General features: G+C 25.8%; 3 protein-coding genes across 3 annotated transcripts; 1 reads left to right on the top strand and 2 right to left on the bottom strand.

Annotated features, from left to right (window-relative positions):
- Positions 1-6,684, bottom strand: Bm1778 (ATP-citrate synthase, putative; the record flags this gene model as incomplete). The annotated part of the gene is made up of 24 exons (XM_043074808.1): positions 1-110; positions 290-449; positions 523-645; positions 740-883; positions 1,070-1,225; positions 1,363-1,512; positions 1,585-1,674; positions 1,771-1,902; positions 2,115-2,253; positions 2,349-2,507; positions 2,576-2,709; positions 2,800-2,994; positions 3,133-3,240; positions 3,320-3,505; positions 3,588-3,736; positions 3,830-3,947; positions 4,015-4,216; positions 4,313-4,431; positions 4,810-4,955; positions 5,115-5,194; positions 5,585-5,688; positions 5,757-5,918; positions 6,010-6,129; positions 6,526-6,684. 24 exons carry the CDS (start codon positions 6,682-6,684, stop codon positions 1-3), a joined length of 3,345 nt encoding a protein of 1,114 aa, XP_042930742.1.
- Positions 6,685-16,400: 9,716 nt separating this feature from the next.
- Positions 16,401-20,869, top strand: Bm17999 (Uncharacterized protein; the record flags this gene model as incomplete). Its single annotated transcript, XM_043074809.1, has 10 exons — positions 16,401-16,496; positions 16,744-16,835; positions 17,174-17,380; positions 17,668-17,776; positions 18,637-18,781; positions 19,061-19,250; positions 19,454-19,603; positions 19,762-19,852; positions 20,145-20,321; positions 20,741-20,869. The coding sequence occupies 10 exons, from the start codon at positions 16,401-16,403 to the stop codon at positions 20,867-20,869; spliced, it is 1,386 nt and encodes a 461-aa protein (XP_042930743.1).
- Positions 20,870-24,499: 3,630 nt separating this feature from the next.
- On the bottom strand, positions 24,500-25,040 carry Bm11546 (Uncharacterized protein; the record flags this gene model as incomplete). The annotated part of the gene is made up of 2 exons (XM_043074810.1): positions 24,500-24,598; positions 24,684-25,040. The coding sequence occupies 2 exons, from the start codon at positions 25,038-25,040 to the stop codon at positions 24,500-24,502; spliced, it is 456 nt and encodes a 151-aa protein (XP_042930744.1).
- Positions 25,041-25,317: the final 277 nt, after the last annotated feature.

Consider the following 25,317-nt stretch of genomic DNA (forward strand, 5'->3'; position numbering starts at 1 on the left):
TCATGCGTTCAAATCACCACTGAATTCCCTTTCGGGCAAAATATATGTGATGTCATCCCATGGATGTCGATAAAGTCCTTGTTTTAGCCTTCTTTGATCCAAGTAATGCCCTAAATAAACTAATTTAGTACATTTGAATTCATAACATATTCACCAGTAAATAACTGAAAGAATACGATATACTGCACTGCCACTGATACCAAAAAAAAAAAGTATGTAATGTCACTAAAAAGTAAACGTAGTCTTTCCGAACAAATAAAAAGTCCCATATTCTTTTAAGAGTACATACCAATAAATCCAATACTTCGTCCCAGAACAAAAAGTCCATTTATAGCCCCAATTTCGATGATTTCTTGTGCTTCTTCGGGTGTAAACATTCCGGAACAGCGAAGTATATCCACGAAAATAACACCGATTGCTCCATCAACATTCAGTATTAAATTTGCTTTCTAGAAAAATTAAAAATCAAAATCAATTCTAATTTTCGGTGAGAAGATTAACATGTTGATATTTAAAATATACCTTCGACGTAGTAATCTTCTCCACCTTTAACGCATATTCTAATAACGGAGTTTCTTGCTTAAATTTTTCCGGGTCCAGAACAAAATCTTTCAATATTTCGATACGTTTGTCTGGGTTATTAATCTGTAAATTTATGTATGATAGTGGCATATGAACTGTAATATTATTTTTGATATGCCATTTAGCATGCCCACAGTTAAATTAAGAAAGAACTAACCGACTTGACACGATGACCAATTCCCATTATATGTTCACCAGCAAGTCGTTGTTTATTCACAAATTGCATAGGACTTAGTCCCTTATCAAATGCTTCACTGAACTGTCGTGCTGCACCATCTAAGGCACCTCCAAACCGATCACCCTATCACAACTTACTTCATTAACAGCTTGCAATCATACTTCATTTAATTTAAATACATTATATTTTAACAAAGCAAAATTAGTCTGTAACATATTAAGTACTGTCAGGTAAAAATGAAGCAATCAATTGTTAGCTAAAATGCTTTGCAATGAAATTAATCTCAATGTAATATGAGAAAAAGAATACAATTGTTAGCAATCCAGAAACCAAAGATGACACTAAATCTTTCCCTGCTCGAGTACATACAATCGTGTTATGAGCACCGCTTACAGCAGGTCCATGGTCAGCAGTTATCATCAAACACATTTCAATAAACTTATTTGCATAATCTGGTAGTCGTTTCTGTAACAATTTTCATTCGCATACTTAACAATCTGTAGAACTTTAAAAAAGAAATAGATCGCAAGAATTCAAAAAAAAAAAAGCAGATATCACATTTCTCTAAATGATTTTTAGAGTTTACACAAAGAGTAGTATACCTGAAACCAGAGTAGGCTAAGTACACCTCCAATGCCAATATCTTGTTCAAGCACACGTGATATTGGCATACCTGCGTAAAGGAGCTCATCACCACGTTCATCACATATCGACGTCATAAATGATGCCGATTTCCGTATTAAACCCAGTTCCTGCAAATCGCATCTCATAACAAATAAAGCGCAGTACTGGCAAAATAAAAGGTAGTAATTAGGTAAACTTACTCTTGCCCATGTGTAATCCATGGGCACAGTAGGAGGTAGTTGTTCTTCTTTCAATACAATTACTTCTTTTTGCAAAAGTTCTTTGTAAATCTGTAATATGAAGAAGTTGACGCAGAAAAAGAAAAAAGGAAACTAATCATCAAAGATTAAGTCAGAGATTACAAAACAGAATCAACAATTACTAACCTTGGCAATCTCGTCACCTAAATCGTCAAAGGAATTAGGCACGTGAGCCCCAGCTTCTTTTAGTGCTAAATTTTTAGCAGTAGCAGTTTCAGCTTTTGCATTGGCAGATGCACCAGCATGACCAAATTGAATCTGAACTACAAGCACACTTAGCCGAGTAATTGAAAAAGCACAATGGATGAAAATAATGACGTAAAAAATGACAAATTATAGCTCATAACAACTGTAAAGCTTATGTTTGACCGAAATTTTATTTCTTCATTGTTGTTGTGCAATATTATGAACTTGCCTATATCGATGTTTTTAATTTATAGAGAATGAACTATTATATTTATTTAAGCTACCTCAAATGTGACGTAGTCTGCACAAGTTCCAATGCACCAAGCAACAAGAGGTTTTGTCAGGCGTTTCTCTTTTAATGCTTCAACAACCTTGTATTCCTCAACACCACCCAATTCACCAAGCATAACCATCATTTTTACTCTATAATATTTCCAAGTAATTCATCGGAGGGATTCTATTTCTAGTTTCATTTCTATCAATCATCAATCAATCAACCAAAAGCATTCATTAATAACCTGTCATCCATCTCATATCGTAGAAGATGGTCAACAAACGTGCTTCCTGGGTATTTGTCACCCCCAATAGCAATTCCTTCATAAACTCCATCGGCATTTTGTGAAATTATATTATTAAGCTCATTTGACATTCCTCCAGAACGTGACACATATGCAACACTATAAATTAGTTATTAGCTAACGAGTTTTTTAGTAGTAATAAATATCTAAAAAATTAAACAGATTACCTTCCCGGTCTATAAAGTTTCAATGATAGTATATTGTCCATCATGCCACCAGTATTACCGATTTTAAAACAACCAGGTTTAATTCCACCCACTGTAGCTGGTCCAATCAGTGTAACGCCTTTTTCATTTGCTAACTGAAATATACAACAAATTAAAATCGTTTTGTTTTTCAGTATTACTTGAACTTGCAAAAACACTGAATAAATTAAATCCTAAATCCTTGCCTTAATCAAATGACGAGTTTGATTTTCGGGCATGCCTTCAGCAATTATTGCAATGACGCGAATCTGTGCGAAATCCAAAGCTTCGCGAACTGTTACATAGACAGATCGCAAAGAAGCAAATGTGATAAACACAGAAACATCATGATGCTTATTGAAGGCATCCTTCATTGACTTATAAACTGGCACTAGAATTTCCTGCAAAATAGGCATAACTATAAAATCAACGTATCAAAAGTTGCCGTAAAATGGCCGGAAATAATATCAATACTTCAAACTACAGGAAGCAGTACAAATCGAAAAAAAAAAAAAAAAAAAAAAACAACTTTAACTTACTTTTTGTCCAAAATAATATTTCTGCTTATGATCACCCGTAAAAGGATATGTTGATGCAACCACCGATGGTTGTGAGCGGCCACAGACGAAATCGAAATCAAGCATACCCTGAAATTTGGTGATAAATCATGCACCAGCTTTTTAAAAAAGGTTGAATTTCTGAAGTACAGTTACTAACTATGTTTACCTGTATAGCCTTTACTTGTTGTCCCCATACAATTGCTTTTGTATCACTTTCAAATAAGCTGCCTTCCACTTTAATTCCGCTATCGTTGGTTTCCATCGGTTCTTCTCTACTTTCCGCTAGTTTTATAGCCTTTTTTGCCGGTGATCTCATATTTACGGATGGTTCTGATTCTATAGCTTTCACAGTCTAAAAAATTATTTCAACATTAAGTAAAAATATTGGTGGCTTCTCAACTTCTAAAGGCGTCACCATTATTATCCATACTTACATCTGCTTCTAGTGGAAGAAGAAATTGACCAGTAGTTTGTACAGCTAACGGACTATCCGGAGTACGACACAATCCCAATGCTGCTGCTACGATACTTGTCATATGGGTTTCCGGTCCATATACATGAATTGGTAAGTTTAAGCGCGAACCTATAAAAATCAATATGTTTCGGTAAATTTTGAAATCATTTGATAAGAAAACCAGAATGAAACACAAATGACAGGAGAAACGATGAAACAAACCAGTTTCTTTCATTTTTCTTAGCCCTTCTTGATAATTTGGTCCCCCTCGCCGTACATGTATAATGACCTTATGCTCATGTAGACGTTTTCCATATTCCTCAAGGGCTTTTATAATACCCTGCAATGAATTAATTTGAGTAACGTTATTTCCAAGCAAACAACAGGAAATAAAACTACAAACTTACTTTAAATGTTTTTGCAACATTGGTGAAATTAGCAATTGAGCCACCGATAATTAGAATTTTGCCTTTTGGATGTGGTGGGCCTTCCGTAAGTACACTGAGTATGGTTTTTGCATATTCATAAGTCATTACTTCAGATGGATCACCCGAATATTCACCGTAATTTGCCAACTCAGACATCCTTCCCAGATCACAAATTGTATCACTGAAAGATGGTTATCGAAAGTGGTTAATTGTAACCAAAAATCATTTAAATCAGTTAAAATATTCGTTTCATGATTAATTATATCTCGACACATACGTGTAAACAACAGAAGCACCACCACCAGCTACCATAGTCCAGATACGACCTCGACGATTTAAAATAGTTAATTTCAATGAAGCACCAGTTTTCGAATCGAGACCAGCAACATATTTTTCCTATAAAAATAATCATCACTGTTAAAGATGTTTTTTAAACTGGTCTCGCCTTCTGTTTTATATTTAGCATCTTTAATAACATGTTTTTGTTGAGTTTAATTTATAATTACTAGTTATACATCAGCACTATTTAGTAGAAAGATTGTAAGCATTGAATTCATTACTAACAACTGTTAAAAGCAGTCTATTATAAAAACTGAAAAGTTTACAAATTGCTTCAATAAAAAAAAATGACCGAGAGCAAAAATGTCATGCTTGAACAGATGTCAAGATTGAGTAAGTTTACTGATAGTTGAATATGGAAAGCTGAAAAATAAAAAGAAATTTTCTTCCATCAGAATCGTAGATTTTTTTAAACAAAAGATAAGCCATGAGAACCTCTGCCATTTTATCTCTCCCGAAAGGAGCAGGAAAATCAATCGGCTCTCCATTTCTGGTCTTCCAATTTTCCGAACAAAGAAATAGCGCTGTTTCATCAAGCTTTGCGGCAAGATCAAGTATGTAGATTTTGTTGTTGACCAAAACTGTAATACAGTTAATTAAAATTGAAATGCAAAACTATGGATAGTCTAAAAATCTTCCATTCAGGTCCCAAAACAAAAAAGTTCCTCCTAATAAAGTGCAACTACTAGGAAAATGACAAAAGTTTTTGACAGCAAAAACTTCATTGTAGGGATTCTTACCAAATGGGTTTATCTCTAAATAAGTGAAGTAATTCTCCTTATACACATGATAGAGAGCTTTTACAAAGGTTTTCAGTAACCTGAAAATATAGTATGATGATTAAACAACTAAATGAGTGTTAAAAAGAGCTTAAATGCACAAATAATTTAAATTTTACAAATTCATGCATCCAAACCGAACTGGCTGAAGAAAGTTTAAACTGTCAGCAACCGTTAAATGATTAATTTCCAGAAATTGAGATGATCAGAATTAATAAAGCGGAAGTGGGTAATTTTCCTAAAAGATAGATTTAGAAACATATAACTTCCCATATAATCTAAAAATAAAGTAGAAATATATAACTTCTCATATAATCTAAAAATAACGTTGCATTGATGTCTAAAGCTGTTAATAATTTTTCTTCAAAGGGTAAAAATAAGTCTAAAAATTAAAATCAAATACAAGAATTTCAAAATTGTATATGACATACAATAATTTTTGACTTTCATTTGGACCGATCAATGATTCAAGATCATCATCGGAGATAGAACCGCTCTGCTTGTCGAGATCTATTGGGATATGCAATTTACGAGCCTTAAATAAATTTTGTAGCGTTCTTTGCTTAATAACTGATCACAGTAGTGAGCTGTTGAGATCCAAACCTTGTCATCAATGTTTCCAACATCGACCCCACCATGTTCATAGAAGAGAATGACATCATCTTCGCGTCTGCTTATTATAGCAATATACATTTCATCGCTATCTGAATGATTACAGAACGGTTCCAAAATGAAATTTTGCAAAGTTCCAACTGTTTTACCAATCTGAAACATCATACCACATGAGCACTACAGAAGATTTGCATATAAATCAATGCAGGAGAAAAAATTGCTAACAGAAGCCTATAAATCAAACCTGTATGCTCTTATCTTTCATTTCGTTGAACCACTCACGCAGGACAGATAGATTTCCACATTTCACTAAACCCAGTTTACCTCGACGCTTGATCAATTGATCTGGCTTAATTACCGCTTTCTGCAATGGAGATTTTTTGGTATTCTGTTTCATCCAAGAATATATATATTGCAAAAGAAGAAAAAAATCTTCAAATGATATTCTGACAACAATTATAAAATTACTATCAGTCCCAACTCGTCAAAAATCTAACGAGAAAATCTGAATATAATTCACAAATCTTTGAAATACGTTTCATTTCCTAAATTTGCATTGATAAAAGAAAAATACAAAGAAGAAAAAATTAATTAACAGTGACCAGTTCATATTTTCGAAAAATAGCCATATGCTTGTATTTCAAACAGTTTTCTGAATTAGGTTAGACAAATTCAAATTCAGTAAGAACAGGAAAAGGTTAAGGAAGACAGATTTATTCCTTTTAAAAAATAATATCGCTGTACCAGATATAGCGAATACCTTATCATGAGTGAGCCATTCAATTTTATCAGTTACAGTGTCGAATGAATCGCTTGAAACAAGTCTTAATGTTTGTGGCTTCTCAATAAATTCGAGTTCTTCCAAATATCGATATAGTAATTCCTTGCCCGTATATTCACTAATTGCTTTTGCTGACATCTTTCAAAATTGTAGCAAGAAAAGTGGCCTGGAATTTAAAGTTTGTTCTATAAAATCATTATTAATTCATGGGAGGAAAAAATGAAAGCTTAGAAGAACACTGAGTTACAAAAGGTTATAAAGCAAGCAAAATGTATTCGGAATAATTAAAATTCCTTCAGAAATAAAACATTTACATCATCACAAAGAGAAAGGGAGGGAAACAATTTGAACTCTATGACCTAAACTAAACATTTCAGCAACACCTCCGATAAGAAAAAATTTGATAAGGAATAATTTGGGATGTGAATTGCTTCATTTTGTGAGGCAGTACAAAATGACACCATCTTTATATATATATATATATATATATATATATATAAATCAAGCAAAGAAATTAAAAAGGTAATAGAACTGAACTATAGGAAGTGATCATTTTAGTATATCAGTGGATGTTATCTTTTAATCTTTATAATTAATTAGTATGTTTATTCTTTTCTTCTTTTTTGCTCCATGTAAAGGACCCAAAATTTGTCGAAAAAAAAAAAAAAAAAGAAAGAAATGATGGTAAGATATGTGTTTGAGAAAAATTAAAAAAGAAAAAAAAAAAAAAAAACTAAAGAAAAATTAGTGAACGAACAATTTCATTTGGATTGAATGATATGTAATACACAATGAATTTTATTTTATAAATCCCACTTCTAAAAATAATTGATAACTAAAATATTGACACCTGATTTCATTTCAAATATATCATTCCTATTTCCTAGCAGCAATCAAATTATGACAACGCCCGCTCATAGTAAAGTAGTCAAACCGCTTCACCCCATTATACAACGATTAGGGCTCAATGCATCTACATGACATACTTATAATTTACTCTAAACTAATTAATTTATTCATTTAGAAGGAATAATGAATGTGTTAAATTTTTATCATAAATATTATCACTGATATACTATTACTGACATATAATTTTGTCTGAAAAAGAATGCATGTAGTAATATTTTTTTATTACCTTGCATTAACTAAATCATTAAGTAAATCAGAGTACCATTAAACAGTAGTAGGCTTATTAATTAATTAATTTCAAACAAAATGATTGGACAATTTTTTTTATTCTTCTTCAAGAATTAGTTTATAAAATATTAATTAATTATTAAAAGAAGTATGAGATAAAGGGAGAAGAGAAGAGGTAAAAGCTATGTGCAGACAAGGACAATAGAATTATTAACACAAACATACGGATAGAACTAGTAGACATACCTGGAATGAATAGTAAAAAGGCGGTAACGGACATATACCCATTGCGCTTTATCTTTATACACAATTGCAAAATGGTGGAATGATGTCTGTACGTTATTATTTACGCTCTAGCTTAACAGATTAATTCAGTTCATAAATTCATTTCTCTATTCCCACATTGATCTTTGTTCTTCCTTCTAGTTTTTTTTTTTCCTTTTTTTTCAACGCTTTATATTTTTAAACTACCTTATCTGTTTTATCATTCTTTACCTAGAAATGATATCTCAGATTCAAATTGTCATCATTTTTTTTCCTTTTATTTTTCTTATCATTCTTTATCTGTAAATTTAACATGTTATTGTTTTTATTATTTACACTCCAGCTTAGTTGATTAATTCAATTTATAATTTCATTTCTCTATCTCCACACTGACCTTTGTTGCTTCTATTTCTTTTTCCTTTTAACATTTAATATTTTACAACTATTTTATCTATCTTATCATTCTTTACCTACAAATGATATGTCACACTCGAATTGTCATCACTTTTTTTTTCTATCTTATCTGTTTTGTCATTCTTTATCTATAGATTGCACATGTCACATTCAAATTGTCACCATTTTTTCTCTTTCTGTAAAAAATAAGTATAAATAGATCTTACATATATGTTTCATCTATTTTTATCATTATGAAATGATGAAATGTTTTTAACTATTGCAACAAAAAATTTTGTTCAGTTAAAACCATCCATAATAAAATTTGTGTTCGATTTACTTTGAAATTATGATTAATTTGAAATTACAGTTGAATTTTAATTCAGATTAATTGTCATAATCAATTTGTTCATTTTTATTCCTGTGCTAATGGCACATGAGACATTATTCGAATGCATTATTATTTAATAATTCATCCTATTATCCCATTTAAGCTTACCATAACCTTTAAGTTTAATGCATAATTAATTATCAGTTGTAATTTTATCACGTTGAATCTTTTTATTTCATTCCAGCATTGATCTATTATTGTTATTCAATAATTGTAAATAACTTCACTAAAATGGGTACAATCCATCAGTAATAGTATTAATTATCATCAGTAATTTTATTATTATCTCTTGTTGCTGTCATCTAAGTTAATGATTTAGGTTTAGACTTGGTTCTGGATCTAAACCTAGTTCTGAGTCTGAATCTGCACTTGATTTAAACTGCTTTATTAAGAATAAATGCATTTGATAGGCTTATATCGAAGGGTGTTTTTCTCATCTACTTTTGTTGAAGCACAGCAGTATCTCTAGCGATTTTAGCTGATAAAGCAATGTGAAACCAGAATGTAAATGTGGGCAGTTGATAAATAGTAGTATATTATAAAGCTTAATCCGTTTTTATCAACCGATTACTTCCATCTCTCTCTCTCTCCCCCCTCCCCCTCCTCCTCCTATTCATTCAATATTTTTTTTTCAATTATTTTGTTTTCTATTGTTTCCTATTGTTGTCTTTACATAACTCAATCAACAATACTACTTTATTTTTCTCCCTATTATTCAATATGTAGAATGAATCTCAATTTTAAAACAATCTTTAACTTTTCTTATCGAAATTTTTCTTTTACTTTTCTTATGTTCGACTTTTCTTGTCATCATTTATCACAATATCATAATTCTTATCGTAATTAATGTGATAGTATAAAATAATATTGTCTTACATTTTATCAAATAGCGTATAGGATGTGTCTTATGATTATGAATGATATTGTCCAAAATGACAAAAAAAATCAAAGAATTTTATTACATTTTATACTGATAAGTTTGAATAATTTAATTTATAATTTATCAATTTTCATTCAGTTCAACAAATTCATTATTATTAAATTATTTATTAAAACGTTTAATATGAGAGAAAAAGAAAAAAGTTAATACAAGTTTATTGAGCATTCCTTTTTTTTGAGTAATTTCATTGTAAGAAAAAAGAGGGAGAAGATATATTTAACTAATTCAGCCAATTATAAAATTTAATTTAAAATTTAATTCATTTTATTCAATAATTCGATACCAAATTTGAATAATCTAGCATTCGATTGCTCATAATTTGTATATTTGAATTAGTGAAGCGTTAATTTCTTTTATTGACTTGTGCCATTTTAAGGCTTTCCTTCCTCTCTCTCTCTCCTTTTCTCTCTCTCTCTCTCTCTGTTTCTCCCTTTCTATTTCTTTCCTCCCTGCTTATAGAATATAACAATCGAAAATTGGTACTGGGAAAAAGCCATCCATCTTGTTCTTTGAATCAATGCGATTTTCCGAATTGATCTTCCTCACAGCTTTTGTAGACAGAGAGGAAAAGAAGGAGGGGGAGAGGGAGGGGATGAGAAAGGGAGGGAGAGGGAAAGAAAAGGATGAATTCCAAAACACCAAATCTTTTTTTTATTTTTTTGAGTCCAACTTTATACGTTTGGTTTAATTTTTTTGTATTTGTTAAAGAATTTAACAATAAATTATTTTTTATATTTTTTAATTTTTCAATTTCATATTTCTCGCTTTTTCTTTTTTTTTTCATATTTGTACTAAATTAAAAAAGTATTTCACTGCACATTATGCGATAGTTTTTTTTTTTCCTTGTTGTTGTTGTTGTTCAATAACATTTCAAATTATCTTTTTCTTTTTTTCTAAAAAAAAAAATGTTTTTTTTTAAATCACTTTTATTTATTATCTCACAATTTTAGATTTTAACTACTTTTCAAAATAATTATATTGATGAAGAAGAGAAGAAAGGACGAAAGAAAGAAAGGAGAGGGGGAAACGATTGTAAAGTTAAAATGAATTTTTTATTTCTCTTCTTTATCTCTCTATGCATTCCTTCTTTTAATAAGGCAATTTATTTCTGGTAGACCAATTTTTTCTTTCTCATTGAAAATCAAATTTCTATTTAAGTTTCTAATTTAGTGTGAAAAAAAAATTAAATCACATATTTTAATTATTCGAAATCATTTCATTTGTTAATTTTATAATTGCTGTCATTAATTAACATGAAGCAGTGTCATTAATTAATTAATTAATTATTCGCTCATTTACATAAGCAATGTTTGTTTCTTTTTTTTCTGTTAATTAAAACAAATTTTCAAAATTTGTTCTGGTTTGAAAAGTAATAAAAGGGAAATCATATGAAAGAGACGAATCTTATTATCACTATAATAAATAGTAATGATTTGGAAAAATTAAATTTAATTACCAATTTACAAAGAAAAAATAAGCTGTGCAGAAATCTTCAAAGTATGGTAATGTAACAAAAAATAAATCGGAAGGACAGGAGGGAGAGAGAGAGAGAGGGAGAGTCAAATTTAAGCTATCTGTCATACCGCAGATATCAGATTGATTGTACTTTCCGATTAGTTTTACAAACATATCGCAGAACTAAGATATCTTTGTAAATGATCAATGTATTGATAAATCATTATCATAAATTATTAAAATTATCAGTTCATTTTTTCAAGTAAATCATTTCTCTTCCAACAATAATTAATCTCTTGATGCATTTTGAAAATCGATTTTTTAGTTAAGTCTTAAGAGCTTTCATTCTCTAATTAATTATTTGTCCATTTTTTTTTTAATGTTACAAAGATAAATGAGAAAGTGTGCAAAAAGAAATTTAAATTTAAAATGAGTTTTTTTTTTTTTTGTTGTTAAAACAAACTTTATTTTATTTTATGACAAACAGTTGAATATAATCATTTTGACAGCGTACAACTTCTGAAAAAAAAAAAAAAAAAAAGATTTAATTTTCTTCCATCACAACTTCTCTTCAAATTTCCTGTAATGTATTAATATTTTTATGATAAGCCCGTATAAATATATTGTTGTAGGAGTAAATTTTTAAATTAAATTTTTTCATTTTTCATTTTTTAATCCTAAAATTAACTCCAATAGGCATAAATTTATTCAAAAAAAAAGAAAATTGCTTAATAGATTTTATCAAACAATAAATGAAAAACTAAAAATTGGGAAAAAGATTACTGCATTATACAGCAGATTTTATCACAGAACTTTAACTGAGAATTAAACTCAGTTAGAGTTAATTAATGCCATATAACAATTTAATTTAATTTTATCGATTTTAAAATGCGACAGATGGTTTATTAAACTATGATAGGGAAAGGATAGAAAGATGGAAAAACGATTTATTACAGCTTTGATTATTCCATTCAATTTCACTCTTTATATTTTACATTTACTTTTTTTTTCTTTTTTTTTTTTTATTTCAGATTCTTTCGTTACAAAATTGAGATGGCTATTTACATTCATATCATTTTGCGGAAAAGTATTGATCGAATAAATAATGATAATATCAGAAATGGAAGTTAATTTCGTGTACATACATATATGTATACATGAAATTAATTATCCGTAGTATACGAAATTACTATGATTTAAATACCATTTTGTTTCCTCTTTTTTTCACATTTCTTTTTTTTAAAGAAATTCTTTGATTATCTTTTTATTTTGTACACTTTTTTTTTTTTAATTTTGAATTTCTTGATTATAAAATTTAAGTAGTTGTTTACATGCATATCATTTTGAGAGTGAGTAATGACCAAAACAGATAATGATAATATCAGAAAAATTAATTTCGTATTATAATTCAATCTAATCCTCTTTTGTTTGTTAGGATGAAAAAAAAAAAAAAAAAAAAAAAAAAACAATAAATCGATAAACTGTAACAGATAATAAATGGTGAATTTTATTGCAAAATTATAAGACTTATATCATTGATAAATATATTTGATAAGTGATAAGTGTTTAAATAATACAATATATGAGGCAAATAATTCTCATTTGATTATTTATTAATCAAATGATTTCTTCAATTTTCTTCAATATTTCATTCAGCTTTCCATGACTATAATACTGTTATATTAAATTCGTCTCTCTTTAATTATTACTGATCAAATAATATTAAAAGTAATTATTCCAATTTATTGATAAATAAATTTAATAAATAAGTATTATCGTTGAAAATCAATATCATTGAAAATTATAGTTATCCATCTATTTTTTTTGTTTTGTTTTGTTTTATTTTGTTTCGTTTCGTTTCGTTTCGTTTTTGCTTTTGTTTTTGTTTTATTTTAGTTTAATCTGTTTTAGTTTTTAAACAATATGTTTACATAGTTTTAACAAATCATATCTGATTAACTTTATTAAATACTTTTTTTAAAATGCATTTTTATTCAATTTCATTCATTTTTGAATTTTTTCAATTGCAAATGGTTTAATTTAGAATTAAGCAAAAAAAAAAATTATATTTCCATCATGTCCCAACTATGGGACATGATGGAAATATAATTTTTACCTTTTAAATTTTTACCTTTTAAAAAAGTTTTTTTTTACCTTTTAAATATGTCTAAAATGTCAGTTTTATTGCTCTTCATTCTTATTTACTACTTTATTAATTAGATAGTATTATTCACACACACACACACACACACAACTAAAAATAAAGTGGTGCAAAAATCCTATAAGGCTAAGCTAAGAAAGGCCTACATGACTAAGCTAGGCCATTTTGCCTTACAAATCATTCAATTCTTACATCGGTCAAAAAAAAAAAAAAAAAAATAAAAATGAAAAAGCTTTCTTAATTACTTTTTTTTTTTTCCTTTCAATAAAAAAAAAAATTAAATTTTCTTTACAATTCACGGTGAATTTAATTATAGTAATATTAAAATTGATACTAATATACTAAAAGTATATTTTATAGAATGTTGAGAATTAATTAATATTAACCATAAAATTTTTCGATAATGAGCCAAGAAAGAATGAAGAAATAAGTAAAAGTAGCAACAAGAATTATTAATGGACTGATTCTCCAGTTTTTTTTTTTTAATTGATCCAATTTTTTCTTTTATTAACTTAAGACATATTATATTTAAGGCTTATTACGATAAATCATTTATCACTCAGCTTTTTATCAGCATATTACATGATACATTTTATGTAATTCTATAAAATTTTTCTACTTATTAATATTTTATCTCTAATTTTAATGAAGTAAGTTTGATATTTTTTAATTTGCTTCCTTCATTTATATTTGCATTTTATATTTGTACTTTTCAATTGAAATATTACTACGATAAATATGTCTGAGCAAACAAGAAATATAATTTGTCTTATGGTGATGCAAAAATTTGTTTAATAACAATAAATGAATATTTGAATAATTGTATTATTCAACTTTTGATTTTTCGAAATTTCGAATGATTGAAAGATTTCTTTAAAAAAAAAGAAATCAAGTTGAAACATAAAGTAAGCAAAATTCATTTTAGACTTTTCAACAATTATTTTAAAAGAAACCAATAAAAATGTATAAAAATCCAACTCTGCAATTTAACTTTAGCTTTTAACTTCTCAAAATTTTTGCCATAAAAGAGAAAAATTCATATGTAAATAAGTTATAAAAATACAATAATTATAACTTAATATTCAATTTTCTTATTTAATAATCTTTTCTTTTTATTATTTCAATTTTCTTTTAATTTTTTTGATTAATAATTTTCAATATTCCTTTCAATTTTTTGATTAAAAATAAATAATTTCCAACATTTTTGTATCCTTTCAAACCGCTTTTTAGCTTATTTTCATCCTCTTTTTTTCGTTTTCCTTTTTTTTTTTTTTTTTTTTGTCTCTTACATCATTTATTATATTAGCTGTGATGATAATATAAATAAACAAACAAAATTTTTATAAAATTTTTCGATTTCATTAATTTATCATTGAATTAAATACATAGTATGATGGATTCATCCATTAAACAAAATAGTTAGCTTTATGGCTAATTTGCATAACCTTTGTTATTGTCTCTTTTTCAATAGTATACTCTTTTAACAGTTTTAACTCTTCTCATAAGCAAATCTTATTAATTCAACTATTCTCCGCTATTTCATCTAATTTTTGTCTATTTATTTGTTTTTTACCATTCTTTTTTTAATCCATAAATTGTATATTAATTTTGCAAAAAAGATTTGAACTTTTTTAAATACCATACTAAAGTTTTACTCTAAGTAACACAACTATATTACATGAATGTATAAATCACCTAAATTCTCAATCTCTAATTTATTGGTAACTTTACATCCCGATAGGTTAGTCACTTATGGGATTATTGAAATAATGCAAGATTTTTAAAATCATTAATTTTTATGTATTCTATTTTATTTAGTTTAGTTTCTTTTTTTTCTTCATTTTTTATTTATTTTTTTTTAAATAATTTGCTATGATTATATTCATTTTTTTTTCTTTTTTCTATGCTATTTAATTGATCAGAATTAATTTTTATTTATTTGATTTAGTTTCTTTTTCTTTCATCCTTTTTTTTTTTGAATAATTCGCTATAATTACATTCAAAAAAAAAATTTTTTTATCTGCTATTTAATTTACCAGAATTAGTTTTCATTTTTATTTTCCTCATCACTTGTCAACATCTTCATTCTATGCATGTTGAGCGAGAAATGTTAGCTTTTAAATTTGTTAATAAAAATGATTAAAATGGTTACATTTTAATGTACATAAATAATTAATTTATCACTTTTCTCTTACAAAATTAAATATTATCAATTAATATGATATAAATGTTAAAAGGAGTAAATAAATTGAATTTAAAGATTAATTCTAAGTATTATATACTTAACAGCATTTGTTTATTTTTTTATTGTATCCTACATATTGCATATATCGTATAACATTTATCATTTTCATAAACATTACATTTGTTAAATATTTATTGTTGTATTACTAGTATTTATATTAACTAACTATTTCAATTATTTCAGTTGTATAGGAATAGTAAAATATTATATTTTTAAAATTTCTTACTTATCAGATTGTAAAATTTCTGTAGATTTCGAAAACTATGAATTTTATTATCTAAAAAAAAGTTTTTTTTTTTCCGGAATAATGAAAAAAAGAACAATAAATTTCTTTCCCAATTGAATTATTCATGGATCTAAAATTTTGACTGCTAAATCTTTATAAATGCTTTATTTGAATTAAAATTTAACAAAACATATAAAAAAATTTCATATTACTACTATATAATTTTCTGATTTTAATTTTCAACTAATGCTTTTTATTTCGATTAATTCAGGTCCATGTTTAAATTAAAATAGCTTTTTAAAAAATGATCTTTAATATTGAATTGCTTTTTTTATTTTATTTCATTCTAGCAATTATCTATGAAAAAATTGAAAATTTTCATTCAAAATTATTGTTAGATTTTGCAAAATGCTTTATTGATTGTATTGCTATTCCATCACTTGTTTGATTATTTTATTAATCTCAAGACTTTTTTTCAATGGTATGAGTTAAAGAAATTTTTTTCATAGTAATTTCATAGAAAATGAAAGATTAAAATACTGAAATGAATATTTTAGGTTAAAATAGCAGTTAATTAACATAAAATGTTAAGCTAATTAGAATTATTAGATGGTAATTTTTTGATTTCATCATCATGTTGTTATGCCTCGGATACGATCTGAACATTTATTTATAATTCTTACTCTTTTCTATATTGCAACACTTATTCGACTCTTATTTTATCCACTTAATTCAACGGTTTGTTTTTAATTTTTTCTTTTTTAATTTCGAATCATTAGTATTTTTAATATATTTATTTTTTTAGTATTTTTGAAATTATTAAAAAATATTTATTTTTTGGATTTTTTTTGATTTGAATTTAGCTTTATCCCTGAAAATTTTGAAATATATGTGTGCAATAAAATATATTTCAATTTGAAAAGACGAAAAATCTTTTTTGTTTTTGCTTTTTTTTTTTTTAAATTACATTTTAAAATTTTATTAGGCATCGCATTCAAATTTGCGCCAATTTAATTATAAAATAAAAGATTTGGAAAGGCTTTTGCAAGAAGGTAAAAATGAAATTGCATTACTTCAGTAAGTTTTTTTTTTTGCAATTTAAAAAACTTTTTTTTTTCGAAGAATTATAAAAATAGGTAATAATTAAGTTCAAAACTGCTAAAAGAAACTTTTGTGTTATAAATATTTATTTACTGAATTAAAAGTATTTCATTTTGTATTATCTCAAATGATCGTTAAATATTGTAAAATATATCATAGTTATAAGTATTAGTTAATAAATCGGATAACTAGAAAACGACACTTAATTTTTAATCAACCATACATTCTTTTATATTATAATTAAACTAGCTGATAACTAAGTATTAACAAAAATGGTAATAAAAAATAACTTTTTTTTTTTTTTTTTTTTTTAGGAAGAAACTTGATGAAATTGAAGAGAAGAACGCTAGTATGATGAAAACAATGCAGCCTTACCATCCTTATCATATACTACAATTGCAGAAGTTTAAGCAGTCTTTTAAACATCATTCAAATAATCAATGGCCTGGTCAAATTCCTGTCCTAGTATTTGTATGTAATCGTCCTGAAGCAATTTACAATCATTTGAAGAAATTACTCAGGCAAGTAATTCGCTCACTTTTCTTTTCTTTTATAAATTGTTTTTAAAAAAATTAGTTGATTAATTACATTAATGGTATAACTTTAAGAGAAGCAAATATCATACTTTCTTTTTTTTTTTTTTAGCATAAATGATATGTGGCTATTTAATTTTATTAGAATGATACCTTAGAATTAAATAATTTGAAATGATGCGTACAAATAATTTTGTTCATGATTTTGAAATTATTTAAACTGATGTTATGATTAATATTTGCGATAAAAAAGAAAAAAAAAAACTTATATTTAGGTATCGACCATCAACTGAAAAATTTCCAATAATAGTAAGTCAAGATTGTGACGATTCAAGTGTCAAAGAAGTCATTGATAAATTTGGTGCTGAAATAATTTATGTTAGAGTAATGTATTTTTTAATTATATTGTAATATTTCTTTTTTCGAATTAGTAATGTTTGTTTTTTTTTTTTTTTTTTTTTTTTTTTTTTTTCAAACACTTTAATAGCTAAAAATTATTGTTGAATGAAAATAGAAATAAATTTTTGGAATGAAGTTATTATAATGCGAATTGAAAAAAAAAAAAAAAAAACGAGTGCTTATTTTCCATTAGTGTGAATTTATTTAGTATTAATCATTAATTTTAACAAAAGATTTTTTTCTTGGTTTTGATTCGAAAAATTTCGAAAAAACATCGTCAAGCAATTATAATTTTTCTAAACATTCTGTATGGTTAAATTTTGTTTATTAATTTTTTCAGCACTAAAGCTACAGATGTGAAGGAGTAAAAAATGCAAAATGATATAAGTATGAATGTGATAATTATTAAGTTTAATTAAATTAACCGTTTGTTTTCCATTTTCCTAAATTCATTTCTATTATGCAAATATGACTCTAAGTGACAGCTTTAAAATTATTTGCTTTACCTTAAATTTGGTGCTTAAATTGATGCTCAAATTTTGAAAAATTTTGGAAAACGATACAAAATATATATATCACTAGCTAATTTCTTAAATTTGGAAATAAATTTTTAAAAAAAATCTAATTTTAATTAAAATTCTCAAATTCGATACAACATATAGAAATTAATGTATAAATATGAAAAAAAGAAAAAAAAGAAACAAAAATTTAGCTGATAGATAACATTAAAAATTTATTAATAAGAAAAAAATTTTTAATTTAATATAATTTTAATATTGAAAAAAAAAAATTTTTTTTAAGCTTAATATAATTTTAAAAGCAATAATGTATTTATTATTTTATAGCATTTGAACAGTTGGAGTGCTCATTTTACAGTAATTCCGGAACATAAACGTTACATTACGTATTATCGAATAGCACGGCATTATAAACTTGGTTTATCATATGTATTTGATAAGCTTAATTATTCCAGTGTTATTATTACAGAAGGTTTTTCCTTTCTTTTTTTTTTTTTTTTTTTTTTTTTTTTTTTTTTTTTGTTTAATTTTTAAATTAGTAGCTGTAATAGCATTTGAAATTATTTTAAATATTTTGAATCATAATTTTAATTTTCACTCCAAATTACTAATTATAATAAGCATTGTAAATTATTTTAAATTATAATTTTATTAGAATTGTTATGTTAGATTTTGAAATTTTTCTTTCAATTTTAATGTAGAAAAAAAAAAAGAAAATCTTGTTTTATTTAATTATATTTTTATATTGTAGATGATTTGGATATAGCACCTGATTTTTTCGAATACTTCAGTGCGACGCGTTCACTTTTGGATGCTGATAAAACATTGTATTGTATATCAGCATGGAATGATAATGGCAAAGATTATTTAATTGATAAGAAACAACCTGAATTATTATATCGTAGTGATTTTTTTTCTGGTCTTGGATGGATGATGACAAGGTAAGAATTTTTTAAATCTTTCTTTTTTTTTGAAAATTTTTTTAAATTTTTATAAATATTAATTAATCATTTAATGCAAAATTGTTATTTTCAATAATTTTTTGTATACAATTAAAATATATGTTCTATAAGTTTGAAAGCTTAATAAAAAATAAATGTTCTCATGTAAATAAATGAATTATAATCATTTGTTATTACTATAGAGAATTATGGAATGAATTAGGTCCTATTTGGCCAAATGGGTTTTGGGATGATTGGATACGTAATAATACGATACGTAAAAATCGAGCTTGTATTAGACCTGAAATATCACGTACTGGTATGACTATTGAGGGAAAAAAAGGTGCAAGCAGGTTAATAATTTTTTTCTGTAATTAAATGAAAAGTAAATATCAATTTTGATTAAATATTATTTAAATGAAGTAATCATTTCTTTTTTTAACAAACTTAATTTATTCATAATTATGACATAATTTTTATCACATTTACATAAAATTTTAATTTATTGCAGGGGATTATTTTTTACGCAGCATCTTGCCAAAATACTTCTCAATGAAATTTTTGTAAATTTTACAAAATTAAATTTACGCTATTTACTTAAAGTAATCTTTCATTTATTATTATTCTAACAAATTTAAAGAAAAATTGATAAAGTAAATTTTAATTAACAATTTTCTTTCCTTTCCAATTATTTAATAAATTTTTTTTTCCTCAGAAAATTTACAAAGGAAAAAGATATCTTAATTAAATATCTTCAGCTATACAAGATGGTTTAGAAAGAATTATATTATTTCTTTGTTCTTTAAAATGTTTTTACAATTACAATTTCTTGATTATAATCAAAGAAATAGTTTAACAAACTAATTTCAAGTAAAATTAAATATTTTTTTTTAGGAAAATTATGATCATACTTTTTTACAACGTGTCTATTCAGCACCACTTATCTCATCGGTAGAAATGTTAACAAAAGAAGTTATCACACCAGCAAGTAGTGTTGTACGTGTTCAGTACACAACATTAGAGAATTATCTTCAAATTGCTGATCAATTGAAAATAATGCGAGATTTTAAAGTAAATTTCAAAATTAAAACTTCAGTTCAATTTTCATTGCAAAAAATTTTTTAAATATTTTGTCACTCTATGGAAAAACAAAAAACTAAACAAAACATTAACTTTTAACTGGAATTTTTTTAATCTTTTTAAGTGTAAAGATTAATTAATCATAAAATAGCTTAATTAGGTGTGATAACTTTTATAAATATGACCTGTACAAGTGTGATTTTTTGTCTTTTTAAAGATTAGCTAATCATAGAATAGTCTAATTGAGTGTGATTACATGGCCTTTCAAAGTTCTAATCTTTGTTTTTTTAAGTGATTAATTAATCATGGAACAGTTTAATTGAAGGTGATAACATAACATCTATAAGTTTGATTTTTCTTTTTTTCTAATTAATTAATCTTAGTGAATAAAAATTAGTTCAAATTTATAGGATGGTGTGCCACGAACAGCTTATTTGGGTGTGATAACATGTTTTATCAATGGAGTACGAATATATATAGCACCTGATTGGAATATTTGGTCAGGTTACAATTCAAATTGGGAAGCACCATCAGAATAAAAACAGTATATTATATCATATTTGTGCTTAATTTTTATTATTCTCTTCTCTCAGTTTATATTCTGGTTTTTTCCTCTTTTTTTTTTTTGTTAGTTTTATTTTCATTTTCCCACATTAAATTGATTTTTACTTGTAATAATGATTTTTGCTCTCTATTATATGCTAATTTTCCTTTTCTTCATGAGAATATTTTAAATTAGTTTAATTATTTATGCGATATGAAGGCAGTTTTGTTTATGTATCATTTATGATAGTTGAGATTTTTCATTAGCTTTTACGGAATTTATAAATCTCAGGAAATAAAAAATTCAGAAGATGACCATATTTTAAATTCTTTTCGAATTTATTTCAGTAATTCATTAATGAATAATTGGAATATTTGTGTTCAGTCCAATTGTTAAGTCATCTATTTGTTCAATAAAAGATGCTTTAAGTATCATTTTGCAAAACTTTTGTTAGTTTGATGTTATTGTAATCATCAAGAAAAAAAAAAAAACTGTTACTATCTTTACCAAATCATACTGTACTAAAATTTTTGGTTTAAATTTAAAATTATAATTAATTATTATTACTTAATTACCAACAAAAAGCAACAGATTTATTTCCTTAAAATAAATGAAATTTCAAGATAATTACAAAAATAAGTAAACTGAAACAAAAACAAAAAAGAACTGTGTAATAGACCGAAAATTCAATTATATTCTCGTTTGTTTATTTAATTTTTTTTATTTAATAAAATAAATTGCAATCAAGAGGCTATGAAATTTAAATTTTTTAAATTTTGGAGTTAATAGAAATAGATTAATAGAATATTGAGAAAAATTGAATTTGCGATTAATAAAAAAATATATAGCAATCGCTTTTTATTTCGTCATGAATGAGTAATTGTTGCGGAGAAATAAATTATAATTAAGAATATTTGAATTAATTAATTAATTTTTATTTAATGATAATGAGGATAGCAGCTGGCATTGTAATTTATCCATTTTCGCTTCTAATGTATTTTTCCTAATATGCTCAAATGAATATTTCAATTTTGTTCTTGTTTTCAGATACAATTACTTTTTTTATCATAATTAAAATAATTTAATAAACAATATATTGTCGTCTATGTCTTTTTTCTTAATTTTTTTCTTAAATTTTTTTAATTATCCAATGGAAATTTCCTTTTGATGGTTTTAAGCCTGAAATAAATTACAAGTTTAAAAGATTAGAGTGCAATAATAGTCTATCATGCAGAATTTAATGACTTACGTCGGTATGACATTACGGCTGCATTCTCTTAGGTTAGCATCACAAGAATCGAAGATTCAGTGTATGTACAATCAATGTTGTCGAAATTGGTGATAATGAATAGATTCCTGTTACAATAAAATAAAATGATTTGATTTAGTAATTATTCATTTAATAATGACTAATAATTATTTTTAATTATATTGAAAAAATAGTAATCAAAAATCTGTAAATAACAAAAATAAATAAGCACAAAAAAGCAAAATAAAATAAGTATCTTACAAAAAAAAAATTAAGAACCTCAAACATATAATAATCAAAACACAATCCTCTACATTCACTCCAAAAGTAAACAAACGACAGAGATGAGAATTTATAAAAACAAATTGTGAGAAATATTTTATAATCAAGAATAATACTTTCGTTATCAATGTTAATCACATACGCCTTGTTGACACTATGCTAACATATTGTTCAAAAACACTAAAACGGATAAAAACAAAAACAGTTAGATAACTATAATTTTCAATGATATACTTTGAGTGATAATTCTTATTTACTTATAAATTCAGTTTTATTGTGACAGGAATCTGTTCATCGCCGCAAATAAACAGCAGAGATGAGCGATTGAAACTTGATAAAAACAAATAAAGCCTGTTCTCAAAGTTCGCAAGTTATTTTATGAACACGTTCATGATCACGTTGCTCTAGTACAGACGTAATAACATTTGTTTGAATATTTGATGTGAAGTGAGAAATAAGATTTGAAGTGATTCTGTTGTGAAAATCCATCGTTGAACTAACTGATAATTGATTTATCTAATACCTTGAGTTTGGAGATGTTAATAATTTTTTTAAATTTTCCTTTAAGTTTAACTTTTTTTAAAAAAGTTTTATTGTTATTCAGTTCTTCTAATTTTGCTGGTTTTTTTTTTTTTTTTTTTTATCTTTGGTTATGTGTTTGATATCTTTAGGTGTTATTTGTTTTTTTTTTTTTTTTATGTTTATGGTTAGATTTAATTTTAGCCTGAAGTACTATGATCATTTTGTTTATTTCTTATTTTGTATTGGTTTATTATCTGTTTTTAGGTGTTTTAGCTTAAGTTGTAATTAGGGAATGATTTTCAGTTTTTATTTGTTTGCTTGTTTTTTTTTTTTTTTTTTTTCATTGTCTTGTATTTTTTTTTCTTGAAGTTTTTCTGAGGATAGTTGGGATACATAATAAAGCAGTTATACTCGAATAAAATAGAGGAAATGCGGGTAGGAAAAAGTCTTCAATGTTATTTTCAAACCATTCAATAAGTATAACGTTTCGCATGCTTAAATGAAGCGTAGAAATTTTAGACATATGAAAGAGTTTTCAAAATTTTTATAGCTTTTTAACTTATTAGGATAAAATAATATTAATTAAAAATTAAAATGGAATAAATTAATTAATTAAAAACTAGAATAGCAATCATGTGTGCTTCAACTTTTGATAAACAGAATTGGCACTACTGAGATGAGCTAAACGTTGAAATTAAAAATTGAAACTTACTATGCAGAAATTTCGTTTGCATCACATATTATTCAAAATAGTAAATTGGAAATTGGTCTTTTTTTTACACATGAAATGATAATATGAAGCAATGGAAAATCAAAATTATTGGAAAAAGATGATTTAAATTCTCTGGGGAAAATTATCAATAGCGAAGTGATATTATGAAGTCATAAATAGTAGATGAATTGAATAAAAATGATTTATTTATGTGATATTAGCATTCTGAGGACTGACATTTGCGCCTGAAGCATAATTTTACTATTATTACAGATGTGTATTTTGCATTCAAAAATTTATTGAGAATATAAAAAGAAATCAATTAATTGATATGATTGTCTCATTTTGTTGTATTAAAATTACTCAATATTTTAAAATTATTTTAATTTATAATTTATTGTTATTTCAATATTAGTTATTATTTTAAAAAGTGAAATTACTTATTATTTTGAAGTTTTAAAGTTTATTTCACTAATTCGAATTTCATTTATCTTTCTCAGTTACTCAAAATTATTTTACATTCATTGATTTGTAAGTGAAAAATATACGAAGTCATCTATAATTCCCAAAATATTTACGTCTATTCGTACAAATACTATTTTATTAGTTTTTATGATGCATGTTTTAATGTTCTTAATGTTACTTTTGATATTTTTGTCAACAAAATTTTGCTGAGGAAATATGTTTATGAAAATTACCAAAAATAAAATAAAATAAAACATTAGCATAATACAATTATAATAATGCTGAAAAAATGGCATAACAATTACTTCTTACAATTAGATAACATTAAAACATTTTAATTGTTTTCTTAAATTATTTTATTGGAATGATTATGTGTGACATACACTGCGATATATTCAGGATGTTTGTTGTGTGCAATTTGGTTGTTGTTGTAATAACTGTTCTGGTATCTGTTGCTGTATTTGTTGAATTTGAGTAAGTGATAGTGGTGCATACTGAATTCTGAAAAGTTGTTGTTGTGGTTGATGATGAATTGATTGATGTAGTTTTTCTGATAATTGTCGTTGCTGTTGTTCATACTGTTGCGGTTGATGTTGTTGTTGTGATGTTAATAATGACAATAGTAGTGATGAATGATGATGCTGTTGGTGCTGGTAGTAATAGCAGTTGTTGTTGTGATTCATCACACGCACGATTGTTATCACATGAATGATCGCATGATATACTGCATCGTTCAAGTGAGCCATTTTGCTGCATGCATTGTTGCATACAATTATTTTGACATAAATAAAGACAAACAGAAGAGTGTTGTATTTTATTTTCTTCATTAGCTGAAATTTGTTCCATTTTTGTTAAATATTGTTGTTCAGCTTGTTGATCAATAAATGTTGTTGATTGTTGTGACTGAACAAGTGGTGATAGTGAATAAGGATACATAGGTAATGAAGTGGAATAAACAACATTACCAGACAATAATGCTGTTTGATGAATGCATTGATCATAACAAGATTACATACAAAATGAAGCGCAAAATGAATGCTATGATTTAGCATATTATCATTTTTATTGTTTAATACTAATTGTTGATGTAATAATCCTTCTGATATTACTGGTTGTTGATCAATTGCTTTCACTATTGGATGTTGATGATTTTGATCAGCAGATGTTATTGGTAAAGTGTTTTGTTGAATACATTGACAAAATGGTATACAAT

Source organism: Brugia malayi, assembly GCF_000002995.4.
Source record: "Brugia malayi strain FR3 genome assembly, contig: Bm_v4_ChrX_scaffold_001, whole genome shotgun sequence".
NCBI classification, from domain to species: Eukaryota; Metazoa; Nematoda; class Chromadorea; order Rhabditida; family Onchocercidae; genus Brugia; species Brugia malayi.